Raw genomic sequence first — 15,632 nt, 5'->3', positions numbered from 1 at the left:
GGGGGGGAAGTGAGCGGCGAGCCGCCATTGGTCCGAGCGGCCGTCCGTCCGCCCGCTCGCAGCGCCGATTGGCCGCGGGGGGAACCGCCCGCCGCTGGGGCCCGCCCCCCGTGACGCGACCGGGGCGGGAGGGGGCGGCAGTGCGCGGTGCGGGCCGGGAGCGGGCGGCCATGGGGGGCAGGATCGAGTGCGTGTTCTTCAGCGAGTTCCACCCCACGCTGGGGCCCAAGATCACCTACCAGGTGCGCCGGGGCGGCGGCGGCACCGGGGGGGAGGGAGCGGCACCGAGGGAGGGGAACGGCAGCGGGGCGGAACGGTTCTGCGGGGAGCGGCACCGGGGGGGGGGACCCGCGGAGGGGACACCGGGGCCGCAAGGGGGGGCGGTGCCGGGGCCGGACCGCGGTGCGGCGGGGAAATGTCGCCGGGGGGAAACGGGCGCCGCGCGGGGCCGGGGCCGGGGCGCGGCGGTTCCGCGGGTGCCATGGCGGTGTCGCCGCAGGTGCCCGAGGACTTCATCTCCCGGGAGCTGTTCGACACCGTGCAGGTGTACGTGATCACCAAGCCCGAGCTGCAGAACAAGCTCATCACCGTGTGAGTGCCCGCGGCGCGGGGGGGGGGGGGGGGACGCGGCGCCCACCCGCTCCCCGCCGGTCCCGGGCGCAGGCTCCGCTGCCTCCCCGCAGGACGGCCATGGAGAAGAAGCTGATCGGCTGCCCCGTCTGCATCGAGCACAAGAAGTACAGCCGCAACGCCCTGCTCTTCAACCTCGGCTTCGTCTGCGACGCGCGAGCCAAGGCCTGCGCCCTGGAGCCCATCGTCAAGAAGCTGGCGGGCTACCTCACCACGCTGGAGGTGAGCCCCGCGGGGCCAGGGGCAGGTTTGTGGCCGGGGAGGGCGTCGTGGGGCCGTCACCCACGCACAGCTCCGCAGAGAGGGGCCTGGCGGTGCTGGTGGCAGCAGGCTCGCCATGACCAGCAGCGTGCCCTGACAGCCAGGCGCGCACACCGCATTTTGGGGCGTGTTACACACAGCGCGGCCAGACAGTCAGAAGAGGTGATTGTCCCACCATTTTTAGTGCTGGTGCGGTCTCACCTTGCGTATTGCATGCAAGTTCTGGGCTCCCCAGTCTGAAAGATACTTGAAAGCATCCAGAAGAGGCAACAAAAGTGGTAGAAGGGCTGGAGGGCATGTCCTGTGAGGAGAGGCTGAGGACACTGGGGAAAAAGAGGCTGGGGGCAACCTCATGGCTCTCCACAGCTCCCTGAGGAGGGGAAATGCAGAGGCAGGCACCGGTCTCTTCCCCATGTCAGGGCGCATGGGAAAGGCACAAAGCTGCAGCAGGGGAGGCTCAGGCTGGTTGTTAGGACAAATTTCTTTAGGGTGAGAGTGGCCAAACACTGGGACAGGCTTCCTGGAGAGGTGCTGGATGCCCCATGGCTGTCAGTGCTCAGGAGGCATTTGGATAATGCCCTCAGTAATGTGCTTTCACTCCGGGTTAGCCCTGAAGTGCTCACACACGTGGCCTTGATGTAGGTCCCCTCCAACTGAACTGCTGTATTCTGTTCTGTTCTGAAGTTTAAGGGTTACAGATGTCCCCAAGCTTCTCCCTGAGCATTCAGCAGGCCTCTCCTCTTGCGGATCTTGAATCAAGCAGGGGGCCCCACAGCCTCCTGCTTCCTTCTTGCTCTGCAGCTTTGTTTTGTGTTTTTCTCGGGAAGATTTTTGCTTTGGGGGTGGTGCGGGGTCTTCGCTGCTGCTACAGCGCGTTCCAGTGGCAGCCTGGCTCAGTTTGCTGCTCTACTAGAAGGAAGGCTCGCTAAGGCTGACAGAAGGTGGCATCTGGGCCACACGGCTCCTCAGTAACCCCTCTGGGAGGAGCTGACTCGACCTCCCACCTTCTTTAGCTGGAAAGTGGCTTCATCTCCAACGAGGAGAGCAAACAGAAGCTGGTGCCCATCATGACCATCCTGCTGGAGGAGCTGAACGCCAAAGGAAAGTGCACCCTGCCCATAGGTAGGTACTGCGGCTGTGCTTGCCCAGCCAGGCAGCAAGGGCAGAGCGGGGCTGAGAGGCAGCAGCCTCTGCGCTGCTTCTGGCACTTTGTGCTCGTGGCTGGGGCCTGCCTGAGCCAGCCTGGCTCAAAGGGATGAGGTTTCTGGCCCCAGACACCTTCCTCCACGTAGCTTTGAGGCGTTCTGCTGACTGCAAGCTCCAGAGGTTCCTGTGAGAACTCCTTTCCCTCCAGATGAGTCGAACACCATCCACCTGAAGGTGATCGAGCAGCGGCCAGACCCCCCCATTGTGCAGGAGTACGACGTGCCTGTCTTCACCCAGGACAAGGACGACTTCTTCAACTCCCAGTGGGACCTCACCACGCAGCAGGTCCGTGTGGGGAGGGTGCTTAGGGCATGAGCTGCCCCAGGGCTCCGTGGTCCAGCACAGTTCAGTGCTCCCCGCTTTTTGTGCTCGGTGCTGCAGGTGACCTGTTTGCTCAGCACGCCAGGGAGTCTCGTGGGCAGTGGGGTGACGCTACAGGTGGCTCCTTCGTGATTTCGCCCCCCGCTACCTGTTACCTCCTGTTCCCCCTCCCAGATCCTGCCCTACATTGATGGATTTCGGCACGTCCAGAAGATTTCTGCTGAAGCCGACGTGGAGCTGAACCTGGTGCGCATCGCTGTGCAGAACCTGCTGTGAGTGCGCGGGGGGTGAGGCCGGCCCTGACTCGGGTTGGAAGGGACTGGCCAGGACTTCTGCCCCTCTCACCTTTCCCCTCGCCCTGCAGGTACTACGGGGTCGTCACGCTCGTCTCCATACTCCAGGTGAGCTGGCAGCCACAGGTGGTGTGGCCACACGGGGGACACCCATTGTCCTCCTGAGCCACGGCAAAACCGAGCTGCTTGTCCCTTGCTCCCCAGTACTCCAACGTCTACTGCACCACACCAAAGGTCCAGGACCTGGTGGATGACAAGTGCCTCCAGGAGGAGTGCCTGTCCTACGTCACCAAGCCAGGTATGCTGCTCCCGCTTGGCGTCCTGGTGCCCGAGGACCCATCCGTGGCAGCTGACAGCATCTTGTCCCCACAGGGCACAAACGAGCCAGCCTCCGTGACGTTTTCCAGCTGTACTGCGGCCTCAGCCCTGGCACGACGGTGCGAGACCTCATCTCCCGCTACACCCTGCAGCTGCAGCGGGTGGACGAGAGGTCGGGACCCCTCGGGGGACGTGATGCAGGAGGGCTGGGGAAACAGGCAGGGAACGGAGGGGACATCTGAGGGCTGAGCATCGCATCTCTCCCCCCCGCCCCCCCCAGGAGGCTCATCCAGTTCGGTTTGATGAAGGGGCTCATCCGGCGGCTCCAGAAATACCCCGTCAAGGTGGCCCGGGACGAGCGCAGCCACCCGGCGCGGCTCTACACGGGCTGCCACAGCTACGACGAGATCTGCTGCAAGACGGGTGAGGAGCCGCAGGGCAGGGGGTGCTGCGTGCCTGCGGGCAGTTTTGGGGTGTCCCCCCTACACCTTTCAGGAGCCATTAAACCCCAGAGGAGCAGCACGTGGGGTCCAGTCGCAGCAGGGCGGCCAGGCGGGGGTGGAGGAGCTCGGGGGGGTGGTTTATGAGGTGTGAGGAGGGAACGTGCAGCACTGATGCCGGGCACCCCATTTTTGCCCCCAGGCATGAGTTACAAGGAGCTGGATGAGCGCCTGGAGAACGACCCCAACATCATCGTGTGCTGGAAGTGACGGAGCCGGGCTGGCCGGGACATGCGCTGTGTGTGTCCCCAAGTTGTTCCCCCTGTGTCCCCAAGTTGTCCCCCCAGTGTCCCCAGTGCCCCCCGTTGTGTCCCCACACGGTCCTGGGCGCCTCCAGGGTGCGGCGTAGGCCCCAGCTGCCATCATGGCCGCCGTTGCCATAGCGACAACGCCGCCGCCATGGCCGCCGCGGGGCTGCTGCTGCCTGCCGAGGCTGAGGCGCTGGTGCAGGCCCTGCGGGGCACCGAGCTGCGGGATGCCGGCGGGCAGGGGTGCGGAGGGGTCCTTAGGGGTGGGGGGTGGGGGAAAATTTGGGGTGTCCCCAATTCGGGGGCCGCTGGGGGTCTCCTGAGGGGATGGGGAGGGAGCCCAGGGGGTCTGAGGGGTGTAAGCTTGGGGTATCCCCTCTGCGGGTTGGTGGGGGTTGGGGACCCCAGGGGCTCTGGGAGGGGGGTGAGCAGGGGCTCCAGGGGCTGTAAACGTGGGGTGTGCCCCCCCCAGCAGTTTTAGGGGGTCCCCAGAGGGTCTGGGAGAGGGGTAGCAAGGGGCAGCAGGGCGGCGGCTGCCCCAGTCTGGGGGGGGCAGAGGGTGGTGGGAATGGGGGGCTGTAAATTTGGGGTGTCACCGCCAAAGGGGGATGGCTTTGAGATGTCCCTTGAGGGTTGGGGAGAGTGGGGGTGAGGAAGGGCCCCAGCTCCGGGGTGACCCGGCTGCCCCACAGGTGGCTTCGGCAGCACGAGAGCGTGGAGAAGCTCAACATGCACGCCATCCTGAGCGCCGCCGCCGGCCAGGAGCAGCTCCTCACCGAGCTGCTCGTCACCCATGCCAAGGTGAGCCCTGGGTGTCCGGGGGGCACCCGGCTCTGCCCAGCCCTGTCCCTGCTCCCCGAGCTCTCGGCCTGTCCCCGGTCTGTCAGGAAAGGGGGCGGCGAGCACCACGCTTTGTCCTGCGCCTGGCTGCGGGAGCCGGGTGTTCCCCGCCGGAGGAATGTGGGTTCTCGTGGCTTGCCCCGCGCGGGTGCTGGTCCTGGTACTCCTCCCCAAGTTTCTTGGTCTGTGACAAAATCACGAACTGCATGGTCGGGAGGGACGGCGTAAGGCGGGTGGGGGCAGCAGTGATCCCTGTGCCAGGCCCTCAGCCTCCAGCTGGGATCGGCTTTTGGACAACGTCCAGTTTGGGGATAAACCGTCGATGACGAAGAATCTGCTGACAAAGATCTTTGGTGGTTTGCCATTGTTGCTTTAAAATATATATATATTAAAAGCCAAGCTGTGGTATTCCTGCCTGTTGGTCTCCGGTTCCTCTCTAGGTGCTGGTTTGCGCTGGTCCCCCTGCCTGCAGATCCCTGCCCCATACCTGAGGTGGCTCAGCCACAGAACAGCCTGGGCTGCACGGGGACGTGGGGGGCCCTGGCTCTGCCCAGACCTCGGGGACGTTTTCCCCCTTGTAACCCCAGCAGCGCTCTCTGCCCTCTGGTCTCTGAGGCCAGAGTCTCGGTGAAAAGCTGTTGATTTGTGATGCCTCTCCAAAGTCTGTACAGCTGAACGTGGGTGATAAAAGTGCTGTTCCTTTTCGAAACGTGGCAGTTGTGTTGGGAAATGGCAGTTCTGCCTGGTCCGCTGGCTTCCTGGGCTTTCCCACTCATGCAGTGTCTGCTGCGAAGGGAAGGCTCAAAAACTGGTGGTGTGAGAAAGCAAATGGGTGCTGCGTTGCGTGCCCCAGGACTGAAATGGCTGTGGGGCACTGGGCACCAGCCTGGCCCCTCTGCCTCGCACCGGTTTGAAAGGCTGCGCTCCTGTCCAGATTCCCGTTCTCATCGGGGAGCTGATCTCAGCGGAGGTCTGGAAGCACAAGGTCTTCCCCGTGCTGTGCCGGCTGGAGGACTTCCACCCGAGAAGCACCTTTCCCATCTACGTGGTGGTGAGTGGAAATTGGGCAGGCGCTGCTGTATTTAAAAATAAATCCTGCGCTGAAGGTCTCAGAGCTGTGATTTTACCTCTCAGCAGGCTGAGAAGTCACTCTTGACAGCAGGTTCTGTACCTGCTGGTTAACAGACCCTGCAGGACTGTGTTTTGTCTGGTAAAGAAAATCACAGCCCCTGGGATTTTGGCAGTCCCTGTTATGTCCTTGCCTTTTCTGTGACCAGGAGCAGGTCAGTGCCTAGCAAACTGTCAGAAGTGCCCCCACACATACCCTTCCCCCTGGAGAGGCGCTGGGGAGCCCCCTCAGGGAATGGCTAGACCTTTTTTCCCATCCTGGCTCCTGAGCAGCTCTGCCCCAGGGGTATTTGCCCCTCTTTGAGCACTGCTTTTTCCTCTGGTGTTCCTAACCACAGCTTACAGGGCCTCCTCGTTTAAAACAAACAAAAAAAAAAAAAGTAGCTTTTTCTTACTGAGAGCAGAGATCCCTCTGGCCACTCTTGACAAGAGAGTGATCTTGGTAACTTGGCTTCCCTGTGGAAGGGCGCAGCCCTTGACCTAAGCCAAATCTGCCCCAGAACTCTGAAGTTTTAGCCAATTTTCATTCCAGAGTGACACCTTGCTGGGGAAAGGCGGTGTCTTCCCTGAGCAGCTGTTTGTCTGCAGCGTCGCCTCAAGGCAGTTATCTCGTGGTTCCTGGTCTCAGGACAGCGCTGTCCACGCTGGCTTTTGGCCGCAGCTGTATAAGCAGCTTCTCGCCCTGCGCCTTATCCCACTGCCAGTGTCCCCGGTGCTGGCAGCCACCCGCTCTGTTACCTCCCACCTGCTGTTTTCCCCCCACAGCTGCATCACGAAGCCTCCATCATCAACCTCTTGGAGACGGTGTTTTTTTACAAGGTGAGCGGCGCGTTCGGCTTCCTGTAGCATAAAGGTGGGAAGTCGCGGCTGTGGGGGCTGGCTCTCTGTGAACCTCTTGTCGTTGTGAAGGAGATCTGCGAGTCGGCAGAGGACAGCATTCTGGATTTAATCGATTACTGCCACCGAAAGCTGACCCTGCTTGCAGCTCGAGGCACCAACGGACAGGCAGTGACCCAGAAAGAACTTCATCCCAAGGACCTGGCCAGCCTGTCGTCCATGCAGGTGAGGAAGAAGTCCTGTAGCGTGCTGGGGACGCGAGTGACGGAGGCAGCAGGCAGCCTGAAGAAGCCCAGAGAGGTCTTCTTACAGAGGAAGCCTCGGCTGCAGCACTGGCACCTCGTGCCCTTTCCGAGGCGGTCTGGTGTTAGAGATCATCTGTGCCCAGCTGGGACAGGCTGCGTGCTCCTCCCTCCGCCCCACAGCTGCTCTTCCTCCCTGTCTCGTGACAGTGCCAGCTTCAGGCTGCCAGCAGGACAGATTTCTGAGCTGGGGGGCAGCTGGAGAGTTGATAATTAGGCAAAGTAATCAGTGCAGGGGGGTTGGCCATTTGCTGCTGCTCTTGAAAGCTGTGTGGTTACGTCTCCATGGGGCTCATGAAACCGCCTGATCTCAGGCTGCCACTGGAGCCAGCCAGGGTTAACCGTGAGAGAAATCCCATCCGTAAATCCACGTGTGACACAACTAGGGATTGCCCTAATGCATTTCCCTCTAACTTCCTCTGCTCTCTGAGAAACACCTCCTCTCCTCACTGCTCTGGGCCAGCGGCGAGTCCAGGGCTGTTCCCAGCCGGGTGTTTCGGGGTGGCTGCACACAGCTTTTCTGCGGGGGGAGCTCTTTTTGCTTCCCAGCACCCAAATTCTTTCCTTGAGCTGTGCAGATCACGAGGAGCGTGTGGAGAAATGGAGTTGAAGCGACAGCCTGCAAACTTGGCCGCACCTCCCCTCTGCGTCCATCCTTTGGCTGGCTGCCCGAGCACGTGCTCCTCTCCCAGAAAGGGGAAGGAAGTGGAGGGCTCCCGAGCACAATAGGGATGTTTTCCAGGAAATCCTTTCCCAGCTTGAGCTGGGGGGGGGGGGGGGGGCAAGGGCTCTCAGTTTGTGCTTTTGACACAACTCGAGGAAGAACAATCCTCTCTAGCTACTTGGGCTCTGAAAAACGCTCGCCTCCCAAGAAGCCTGGCTTCCTCCGATTTATCCCAGCCTCTCCTGACTCTGCACACAATAACCCCGTGCTAAAAAGCAGTTCCTGCCCTCCCCTGCATCGCGGGGCCTGCTGCCTGGTACGGCTGGGTGCTGCGGTGACCCTGGGGCACCCTGCTCTGCTGGCACCCAGCAGCACCGATGGTCCCTGCGCCGCGGTGGCAGGGACGAGGTCCAGCTACCAGCGGGGGCTGTGGGGAAGCGGGGCTCCTGTGGGCAGCCCCACGAGCTCTGCCACTCTGCCGGGGGAGTTTGGAGAGGGAGGTGGTGAGCTGTGCGAGGGGGGAGAGCCCAAAATGCTCTCCTGGAAGCTGTAGAGGAACGCAAGCGGTGTCCGATGGGAGCTGCTGAGGTCAGTGCTCTGCACGCACAGCCGTGAGCTGGCGAGATCTGGGACGGGAGCGGAGAAGGAATTGGCACCTCTCAGCCCCAACGTCACGGTGATCTCAAAAGAGGCTGACTCAGAGGATGCTCAGGCTGCTAGCCTGGGCGCCTGGAGGACGGAGGTGGTGTCCGCGCCGACTGCAGGCCGGGCTGCGTAGCTGTGGGCTGGGTTAGCCACAGGGACATACTCTGCTGGCCCTAAGCGAGCTGGAGAGGAGCGGCAGCCCCAGGAAAGGGTCAGGTCAGGGCTGCTGCTGTGCCTGGGCCAAGCTTCTCCTCGTCGTCGTGATGACGCAGCTCCCCTCATGCAGCCTCGTGTGTCTCTGCCGGGCCACGAGGTGATGCCAGGGAGGGAAAGAGCAGCAGTCTGGGACTGTCCTCTTCCAGGGGGCGGCACTCCTGACACCACCAGTACCCCCCCTGTGGCCTGTAACGGGTAGGGAGATGAGGGATGAGCTGCAGCAGGCTGCAAGCGCTCCTGTGCCTGCTCTGGCAAACAAGCAGCACTGCTGCAGTCCAGATGAGAACTGGAGTTTGTTTCACAGGGTTTCGGTTTCCTCCCCAGCCCGTGGTTGCTGATGTGCAGCCAACAAGCTGCCTCCTCGTAGCTCCTGGGAAATGGGGCCTGAAATCCTGAGCCTGTGCTTGCCCCTCCACAGGAGCTGCAGAAGCAGGCGGAGGCGATGGAGTTTGAAATTTCCCTGAAGGCCCTGTCCGTGCTGCGGTTCATCACTGACCAGGTGGACAGGTGGGTGCCCGGGGCGGCAGAGGACGTGCCCTGAGCAGTCCTGAGGTTCCTGCGGGTTGGCGGCCTGGAGCCCCTTCAGCAGCCGGCTGCATCGGCGGCGGCAGCGGCACTACGCCCCGGGAGGCAAATACAGCAGCACTCCACCCTGCTCTGTGGTACTTGTGGGAACAGGAGCTGCTCTGACCGTCATTGTTTTTCTGCCGCCTCTCCCAGTCGCCTCGGGGAGCGTTTGTTCTGGCCTTGTCTGAGCGCACCACTTCACCCCTTCTCTTATATCTCCAGTTTGCCCCTGAGCGCGCTGACACGGATGCTGAACACCCACAACCTGCCCTGCCTCCTCGTCGCGCTGGTGGAGCACTGCCCGTGGAGCTGCCACGAAGCAGGTACAGAGCGGTGCCCTGGGGCGCCGTGGTGTCTTGCTGAGACCTGCATCTGCTGACGGGTCTTCTGCGGGAGCCCTCGCAGCCCTGCAGCCAGGCACGGCCCCCCGCTGCCCCCCAGCTTCCTCGTTGCGTCCCTCTGAACGGGCACAGCCCGTAGGAAGCGGCGCTCCCCGCTGCAGCCCTGCGAGGGGAAGGCGCCTCAGCAGGGGTTCACAGCACAGGCAAGAGAGGAAGAGATGGTGGGAAGCACGTGGCTCCGTGCCTGCTGAGAGGAGCCCAGCTGGATGCGGGAGCTTTCCTTCTTCCTCCGGCCAGGAAATGCATCCCTCCCCTCCGCCTGCAAGCTTGGGGTGTCAGAGGAGCTTTGATCCAGGGCCCCGAGGGAGGGATGGGAAAGAACCAGAGTGCAAAGGCATTTCCAGGCTGTGCAGATGCAGGGTTACATCCTCCTCCATCCCCCAGAGCAGAACGGTCGCTTGTTCTGTCACATCTGTTATGGTCATGCTTCTTCTGGCTTTCACTGGCAGAAGAACCTCAGGAAGAGCAGGTACTGGCCCTGCTGATACCCCAAAAATGTGCCCCTGCAGCCGCTCTGGGGAGCTCCCCCACCATCTGCTAGTGTTCTTCAGTACCTGGCCAAGCACAGAAGGCGATATCGCAGGGTTCTTATAGTTCCTGGCACAGCCCTACTGCTTTAAGACATGCTCTTTGTGCTTTTCGTGCTCTTTAGTATATTGGTTTTGTACCAAGAAGGCTGCTATGCTGAGCAAAGGGGTGGGGAAGCTGAGGCAGGCAGAAAATTTGGGGGGTCTCCTGAGGTGAGCAGGAGGCAAGGAGCGCAGGGCAGCACCCCACCTCCGAGCTGGCTTTCCCAGGGCAGCTCTCTCTCCCTGGAGCCCCATGTTGGTCTCTCCCTCAGGCAAGCTCAAGAAGTTTGAGAACGGTGCGTGGCACGTGGTGCCCCCTGAGGATCAGGTGAAGATGACCAAGCTCGATGGGCAGGTGTGGCTTGCCCTCCTCAACCTCCTGCTCAGCCCTGAATGCCAGCGCAAATACCACTTTGACAGCTTCAACAAGAGCCAGCTCCTCAAGGTAGGCTCTCTAGGGGACAGTGGTGTGAGAGCAGCGAGGTCCAACACCATGCCAGCAGCAGCGAGGGCTGCGCTTGCTGGGGCACCACTTGGGACCCCCGTGAGTTGCTCTGGTGGTGCCCCGTAGATCTTCCCAGCCGATGCCCAGCACACCCGGAGCCCTCTCGCTCCTCAGCCCCATAACCCGGCTCTGGCTCCCTTGTCCTGACCTCTTTGCCTTTGCTCTTCTCATCCCCTGCGTGGCCGCAGCTCCGGGCGTTCCTGACAGACGTCCTCCTGGACCAGCTGCCCAACCTGGTGGAGATGCAGAGATTTCTGAGCCACCTCGCGCTGACAGAGCCGGCTCCCCCAAAGAAGGATCTCGTGCTGGAGCAGGTATCGGGGGGCTCTTCCAGCTCTTCTCTTCCAGCTCTTCTCTCCAGCTGCTCCACTTTGAGCTCTGTCACTCCCTTCCCCTTTTTTCCTCCTGCGAAACTCGGCTCTGGAGAGGTGGTGGCACGGAGGAGCAGTCGGGCACCCGTTTCACTCTGACACCGTTACCGCCGGCTCAGTTGGCTCCGACTTCATCCTGCCCTTCCTCTGCTACAGCTGTGGCCAAGCAGTCACTCCTAAATGCTGGGCTTTAAACAGCTATCGAGACTGTACCGAATCCTCCGGGTGGTGGCTCCACGGGGCAGAGACAACCACCGGCTCATTTTAACAATTAACTCCGCGTTTGACATTTATCCTTGTTTTCCTGCTGGATTCTGGACTTCCCCGGGAAGAGCCCCTTCTACAGCCCTGGCCAAGGGCTGCTTGGCATGCTGCCTGCAGAAAAACGCCAAGGCAGTGGTCTGAGGAGAGAGGCTGGAGTCAGGCTGATTCCCTGCTGGTGCCTGGGGCTTGGCAGATGGGCCCTGAGCGTCTTCAGGTGCCGTGGGGTCCTTGGGTCTTCCAGTCTGGGCAGTGGTAACTCCTGGAGAAAAGTGTTTCTGATGCTTCCTCGTGAGCTGAGGGGGAGAAACTCTGTGTGTAAAGAGGAGGGCAGATCTCTAAAGCATCTCCGTGCACCCCAGCTTAACTGCCGCCGTGTCAGTGGGGCAGAGGCAGGCATCTGTCACGCTGGGGACTTCGTCCAGCCCTTGCCCGGGCTGCGGCTCTTCGCCACAGCTCCGCTTTTGGGCTTGCGTTGCTCCTGCCTCCGCCAAGGGCAGGCAGGGGGAGCCAGCTGGAAGCGCACGCACGGGCTCCACGCTCTGCCCGGCAAGCAGTGAACTCACTCCCTGACACTGAGCCAAGCTGAGAAAAGTCTTTTCCATTCAGTTTCTCCCAGAGCAGCCTCCTCCCCTCCCAGGCCTGGCTATTTTTACTTGGCTGGAGATGCCAGCACCGTTTGAAGCATCCTCCTCCTCTCCGTGCGCCGCTCTGGGCTGGCGCTTTCCCTTTTGCAAAAACCAGCCCTTCCCCTGGTGTTCGCGTTCGGGGAAGTGACGAGTGGAAAAATCTGCTCAGGCAAACGGCTCCCGAGCGCTGGGTTCACGCCGCTGCCTGGCGCAGCGCTGAGAGCACGGGGCTCTGTTTGGGAGCTGGGGCCTCGCAGCCGAGCTCCTGCTCCCGAAGGTTGTGCCTGTTTCACCTAACGCTCCTCACCTCTGTTGGGAAAGGGGGTCCGTCCCCTCTGGATAACTGTGCCTGCCCCTCTGCGTGCTGCCTCTGCTCACCCTGCTCCTTGTCCTCCGGGCCAGCTGCCCTCCTGTCCCCTGCCTGTCCATGTGCTGCCACCCCCCAGCTCTGCCTCTCCCGCCAGGTGCCCGTCATCTGGGACCACCTCCTCAGGAAGAACGCGGGCAAGTGGGAAGCCATCGCCAAGCACCAGGTGAAGCACGCCTTCAGCCCCACCGAGGAGGAGCTGAAGCTCCAGGCACGCAGGTGAGGCCCTGCACCGTGCCCAGTGTGACCAGTTGTCCCAGTCAGCAGGGGCTGGCACCCCGGCAGCTCGCTGCTCGTCGCCTCTCCCCTTTGCGTCCCGCTGCAGGTGGGCGCAGACGTACAGCCTGGACATGCTGGAGGCTCTCGCCCCCGACAAGCCCCGGTGCCGGGTGTGCGGCGCAGAGGCGGCCAAGCGGTGCTCTCGCTGCCGGAACGAGTGGTACTGCTCGCGGTAAGGCAGCCCAGAGCCCCCGGTCGCCCCCCTCTGCGCCCTGCAGAGGGGCCCTGGCACCAAGGTGCTGGTGGGGGGGATGCTGGCGAGCGCTGTGCTACCGCAGCGGGGTCACGGAGTCCCGGCAGCACTGGGGGTTGGTGGTGGCACCGCTCGGCTCACGGGGACGGTCTGCGTCCCTGCTCGGTTCAGCAGAGCAGGTGCAGCCCTGAGCTGCGGCTCCCCCTCGCAGGGCGTGCCAGGTCCAGCACTGGCAGAAGCACCGTGTGGCCTGCAGCCTGCTGGCACAGACAGCGGGGACAGCGGGTGTCCCCTGAGCGGGGCAGAGCCTGGCCTGCAGCCCAGCCCACAGGGAGGAGAAGCCCCTCGGTACCACAGGGCTGGGCTCACAGCAGCACCTCCCCGCCTGCTGCTCTCCGAGCCCCCAGCAGCCTCAGCCTCCCTCTCCCCACCACTAACCCCCACCCCTCCTTCTGCACCCCGACGGGGCTCAGCTCCCCCTCTTTTCTCCTCGCTGAATATAATAAACCACTTCCTCCCCTCCCTTGCACCCGGGGGCAGGTTTGTGTGTTATCTTTTTTACTCCGTGCAACACCAGAAATCCTGGAAAACCTGAAAAAGAGCTGATAGCTTTGTGGTTACCAAAAAAGTCAAACCCACCCCAGCCAGGGCGTGGGCCCGTCCCTGTGGCGAGCAGGGCCAAGAGGCCCCCAGGCCACCTCGTGTCATTGGAGCAGCAGGGGCGGGAGGCAGAGGATGTGGTTAGCACGAGGACCTGAGCGAGCAGGCGAGTTTCTGGGGTGTTCAGCGTCTGCCATCTCCCAGGCTCCGAGGAAGATGCTCCCTCTCCTGGGACATCAGCACCAAGGGCTTGGTCCCAGGGCCCCGGGGGGGATCCCAGTGCTGTCACTGGTGTCACTGGGGCTTGCAGCAGCTCAGCTGGGAGCTGGGCTTTGCTCCCCCGCGGCCACGGTGGCAGAGGTGGCAGTGCCACAGTGCCACAGGCAGTGTTTTCTCACTGGGTGCCCCCGGAGCTGTGCCGCCTGGCAGCCCCTGGGCACAGCCTCAGGGTGCCGCTGCTGCCGGGACCCGGGGGGGTGTTGGGGGCGCTCCCGGGGGTGCTCCGTGGGGCAGCGGGGTAAGGGGACGGCCCCGGGCCGACCGCGGCAGCTTCGGGGCGACCCCACCGCGCCCGTCGGGGAAACTGAGGCACGGAGCGGGACTGCTCCGCTCCCGGGAGCACAGGGAACGGGGCCGCCCCGGGCCCCCCGCCCCGTCCCCGCCTCCAGCCCGCCCCGCCAGCCGCAGCCAGCGGAGCCGCCGCCGGTTCAGCCGCCGCTCGCCGGGGCCGGGGCGGGGAGCGCGGGCCGGGTCCCGGCCGTGCCTCAGTTTCCCCCGCGGCTCCGCGCGGCGCCCGGGGCCATGGAGCTGATCGAGCTGCGGGAGCTGCAGCCGGAGCCTCGGCCGGGCCGGGGCCGCCTGGAGCGGGCCAACGCGCTGCGCATCAGCCCGGCCCGCCGGCACGGCCCCGCGGCCCGGCCCGAGCCCCGGCTGGCGGCGGCACCGGGCACCGGGCACCGCTTCGAGCCGCGGCGCCGCGGGCTCCACACCTGGTGCGACCTCTGCGGGGACTTCGTCTGGGGGGGCGGCAGGAAGAGCCTCCAGTGCCGCCGTGAGTAGCGCTCCCCAGCCCGCCCGCCCGCCGGGCACGGCGTCCCGGGACCGAGCATCCCCATACCGAGCGTCCCGGTACTGAGCGTCCCAGTACCGACTGTCCCCCCGGGCAGCGGGCACCCCGGGGCCGAGTGTCCCGGTACCGAGCATCCCCCGAGGCAGTGGGCGTCCCCATACCGAGCGTCCCGGTACTGAGAATCCCCCGGGCAGCGGGCACCCCGGGACCGAGCATTCCTGTACCGAGCATCCCGGTACTGAGCATCCCAGTACCGAGTGTCCCCCTGGGCAGTGGGCGTCTCGGTACCGAGCATGCCCCCGGGCAGTGGGCGTCCCGGTACCGAGCATCCCGGTACCAAGCATCCCCATACTGAGCATCCCGGTACTGACCACCTCCCGGGCAGCAGTCATCCCGGTACCAAGCGTCCAGGTACCGAGCATCCCCGTACTGAGCATCCCCCCGGGCAGTGGGTGTCCCGGTACCGAGCATCCCCGTACCGAGTATCCCAGTACCAAGGGTCCCTGCACCAAGCACCACCCCGGGCAGTGGGCAGCCCGGTACCGAGCATCCCCGTACCCAGCACCCCAGTACTGACCCCCCCCCCCCCCGGGCAGTGGGTGTCCCAGCACTGGGCACTCCTCCAGGGCATGGGCATCCTGACACAGAGCATCCCCCCCTTGGGCACCGGGAGTCTCCGCATTGAGCATCCCCCCTGGGCATGGGTGTCCCGGCACCAAGCACCCCCCAACCGAGGGTCCTGGTCCCAAGCATCGTCCCAGGCAGCCCGAGGAGGGGACGGGGGCACCCCAGGACCAGTGGGCAGCACGGCACAGCACCGGGTTCCGCATGGGTGCTGGCCCTGGGTGCCCCAGCACGGCGGAGGGGGGGGGGGGGAGGGCAGCACCCCCAAATCCCCCGGCCGGTGCTGGGGGTCTGGCGGTGCCGGTGTCCCCACTGTGTCCCCTGTCCCCAGACTGCAGCTTCACCTGCCACTACCGGTGCCGGGCCCTGGTGCGGCTGGACTGCAGCGGCCCCCTGGGCAGCGGGGACGAGGACGACGGCACCGAGCAGGAGCTGGAGAAGGACACGAATGTGGTAGGGGACGTGGGGCGCACGGGGGGGGGGGGCGCGGCGCCAGCCCAGGTTGGTTGTGCCGTGCCATGCCGTGCCATGCCAAGGTGTGCTGTACAATGCCGTGCCGTGCCGTGCCGTACCCCCCCGCAGCCCCGGACCCCCGCGGGCACCCGGCCCGGGTGAAATCACCGCCGGAAACGGGGCCGCGCCGCGCCGCCCCCGGCCCGCGTCAGCCCAACGGCCGCGGCGGGGCGGGGCCGAGCCGAGCCGAGCCGGGACAGGAGCGGGGCCGCGCCGAGCCGGGCAGCGGGCAGCGCCGAGCCGAGGCTGGGGTCGCGACAGGGACCGGGCCGAGC

The 15,632-nt window shown here is 64.2% G+C and overlaps 4 protein-coding genes across 6 annotated transcripts in view; all 4 read left to right on the top strand.

The window, feature by feature from the left end:
- The first annotated feature begins 92 nt into the window (after positions 1-92).
- NPRL2 (NPR2 like, GATOR1 complex subunit) lies at positions 93-5,025 on the top strand. Of its 2 annotated transcripts, none has more exons than XR_004754125.1 (12): positions 93-242; positions 500-591; positions 684-852; positions 1,905-2,013; positions 2,246-2,382; positions 2,593-2,690; positions 2,783-2,819; positions 2,916-3,009; positions 3,084-3,201; positions 3,310-3,452; positions 3,672-4,020; positions 4,470-5,025. XR_004754125.1 is itself a non-coding variant. In XM_035337781.1 (12 exons), exons 1-11 carry the CDS (start codon positions 171-173, stop codon positions 3,737-3,739), a joined length of 1,137 nt encoding a protein of 378 aa, XP_035193672.1. In that variant the 5' UTR covers positions 93-170; the 3' UTR covers positions 3,740-3,769; positions 4,470-5,025. The 2 variants fall into 2 exon arrangements, 1 of the variants encoding a protein (XP_035193672.1); XM_035337781.1 differs by having other exon boundaries at positions 3,672-3,769.
- ZMYND10 (zinc finger MYND-type containing 10) lies at positions 3,744-12,871 on the top strand. Its single transcript, XM_035337770.1, has 12 exons — positions 3,744-4,020; positions 4,470-4,578; positions 5,552-5,668; positions 6,511-6,564; positions 6,655-6,807; positions 8,828-8,916; positions 9,199-9,299; positions 10,219-10,391; positions 10,640-10,765; positions 12,177-12,298; positions 12,405-12,530; positions 12,763-12,871. The coding sequence occupies exons 1-12, from the start codon at positions 3,761-3,763 to the stop codon at positions 12,845-12,847; spliced, it is 1,515 nt and encodes a 504-aa protein (XP_035193661.1). The 5' UTR covers positions 3,744-3,760; the 3' UTR covers positions 12,848-12,871.
- Positions 12,872-13,693: 822 nt separating this feature from the next.
- HYAL1 (hyaluronidase 1) overlaps positions 13,694-15,632 on the top strand; it is an 11,386-nt gene continuing 9,447 nt past the window's right edge. Inside the window, exon 1 of one of the 2 annotated variants that reach the window (XM_035337780.1) lies at positions 13,694-13,724. The gene's annotated coding sequence lies outside the window, so the exon portion shown is untranslated. Of the gene's footprint in view, positions 13,725-15,204; positions 15,214-15,632 lie in introns of those variants that run through there. The other variant, XM_035337779.1, reaches the window with a different exon arrangement.
- The window catches only part of RASSF1 (Ras association domain family member 1), a 20,459-nt gene continuing 18,657 nt past the window's right edge, over positions 13,831-15,632 (top strand). The window contains exons 1-2 of the mRNA XM_035337891.1: positions 13,831-14,202; positions 15,176-15,297. Coding sequence (XP_035193782.1) covers positions 13,953-14,202; positions 15,176-15,297 — 372 coding nt within the window. The 5' untranslated portion in view covers positions 13,831-13,952. The remainder of the gene's footprint in view (positions 14,203-15,175; positions 15,298-15,632) is intronic.

The sequence above is a fragment of the Oxyura jamaicensis genome, chromosome 12 (genome assembly GCF_011077185.1).
Source record: "Oxyura jamaicensis isolate SHBP4307 breed ruddy duck chromosome 12, BPBGC_Ojam_1.0, whole genome shotgun sequence".
Lineage (NCBI taxonomy): Eukaryota > Metazoa > Chordata > Aves > Anseriformes > Anatidae > Oxyura > Oxyura jamaicensis.
The sequence above is the reverse complement of the archived record's forward strand: the minus strand, read 5'-3'. Positions and strand labels throughout refer to the sequence as shown.

Excerpts from the sequence above, each read along its gene's own strand:
- NPRL2 (XM_035337781.1), top strand. The coding sequence starts at position 171 with ATGGGGGGCAGGATCGAGTGCGTGTTCTTCAGCGAGTTCCACCCCACG. Across the intron at positions 592-683 it reads CAGAACAAGCTCATCACCGT|GACGGCCATGGAGAAGAAGC; the intron begins GTGAGTGCCCGC and ends GCCTCCCCGCAG. Across the intron at positions 853-1,904 it reads GCTACCTCACCACGCTGGAG|CTGGAAAGTGGCTTCATCTC; the intron begins GTGAGCCCCGCG and ends CACCTTCTTTAG.
- ZMYND10 (XM_035337770.1), top strand. The coding sequence starts at position 3,761 with ATGCGCTGTGTGTGTCCCCAAGTTGTTCCCCCTGTGTCCCCAAGTTGT. Across the intron at positions 10,392-10,639 it reads ACAAGAGCCAGCTCCTCAAG|CTCCGGGCGTTCCTGACAGA; the intron begins GTAGGCTCTCTA and ends GCGTGGCCGCAG. Across the intron at positions 12,531-12,762 it reads AACGAGTGGTACTGCTCGCG|GGCGTGCCAGGTCCAGCACT; the intron begins GTAAGGCAGCCC and ends TCCCCCTCGCAG.